At 52.7% G+C, this 1,564-nt stretch overlaps 1 protein-coding gene across 1 annotated transcript in view; it reads right to left on the reverse strand.

Moving 5' to 3' along the window:
* mlsl (malate synthase-like) overlaps positions 1-1,564 on the reverse strand; it is a gene marked incomplete in the record, with an annotated part of 33,580 nt that overhangs the window by 28,996 nt on the left and 3,020 nt on the right. The window contains 1 exon segment of the mRNA XM_037675420.1: positions 1,123-1,201. Coding sequence (XP_037531348.1) covers positions 1,123-1,201 — 79 coding nt within the window.

Genomic DNA, 1,564 nt, shown 5'->3' on the forward strand with positions numbered 1-1,564 from the left:
GGCCTTCAGTCCCTTGGACATGCTATATGCTAGCAGCGCACGTTGTTGCTAACTGCGGCTGCCTGAAAACACATCGGTGGGCTCGATTGGAGAGCGTGGTCGCCGTCTGGTTCGTGTTCCTCCGGAGGGATGGGACGCTGCTCCGACCTGGGCAGCTTCGCTCCGGAAGCTTCCGCGAGGCTTGGCTCCAGGGGGGGTTACCGAGGAATAGCCCCGCTCGGTGAATCCCTCAACTCTGGTGATGGGAGCGGACTGGGCACCGACTCCTCTAATCTACCAGGAAAGAACCATCTGTGGCCTCGCCCGTCGAACGTCCTGTTGGAACGCGAGGCCGTATGGATCAAGACGGTGAGCCACAGTGGAGCCCAGTGAAAACAACCTTCCCGCCGATCATCCGAACTGGCGGGAAAAGGCGAGGGACGTAGAAAAAAGGGGGTCCCTTCATGTCAGCCTCCTCCTGGCTTCCGCCGGGCAACCCCTGAGGGCGCTGTCGGCCGGGAGCGGTGTGATCGCCGATGCGAAACGAGGTGGGATGGGGTGAGCATTCACTCAGCCCCCCTCCACCTACACTACGCTCCCCAGGAGGGAATGAGCAGCGGGGGCTGCAGCTGAGCACGCCTTGCCCCGGAGGAACCATCCGGTTCGCCCCGAGGGTCGGCGATAAGAGGAAAAAACACAAGATGGCGTTGTCCAGCGTGTAGTGACCTGTCACTGGGAAATGTTCCCCGACGCTTACCTTGGAATAAGACTGCTCGTCATCTTCTCCTCGGGGAGGAGAACTCACCGGACGACCGGAGGTCGACTGCCGGGCCAAGCGTCCTTCACAAAGGTTGGTCATTTACACAATTTATCCTCTTTGTTCTTCTGACAGTGCTATATTAGCTTGCTGAAGAAAAAATGGGAGCCGATTTCCCGCTCTTAACGTAATTTATACGGACCGGGTGGGGCCCACACAGCAGGTGGGCGTGGACTAATTTTTTCAGTGCTTATGCTCTGCATAATGGGATAAACCCACTAAAGCGAAGGCCTTAAAGGGCGAAGCTTATACGACATAGAACCTTGGTATTCATGAAGAAGGTGAGTGGAAGTAAAACTGTGGAGATGACGAGCAGCTCTTCATACCTCCTGCATTGGTTTAATCAGGTTCAGGTCATACACCATGAAACCATCCACACCTGCCTTGATCTCCAACATCTTCAGCCTGGAAGGTGGAAGGAAAACAACAAAGGAGGTGTTTTATTTTATTTTGTTACAAAATGGTGCTTTGCACTCAAAGCACTAACAGAAGTTTTTGTCCATTGTTGTCATCTTTCTTTGTTGAAATCAGGTCTCTCTTGTAAATGAGTCCTCGAGGCTCAATGGGATTTACCTGTATAAATAAAGGTTGATTGAAGTTCATGTATTTAATGAAACACAGAAGTCAAAGTGAAGAGGATCAGAATATTGGAAAAAACACACACACCCATCCATCCATCCATCCACCCACCCAACCACCCACGCATCCATCCATCCATCCACCCACCCACCCATCCATCTATCCATCCATCCATCCACCATCCATCCA

This window comes from Nematolebias whitei, chromosome 4, assembly GCF_014905685.2.
Source record: "Nematolebias whitei isolate Nwh7 chromosome 4, NemWhi1, whole genome shotgun sequence".
Taxonomy (NCBI): Eukaryota; Metazoa; Chordata; class Actinopteri; order Cyprinodontiformes; family Rivulidae; genus Nematolebias; species Nematolebias whitei.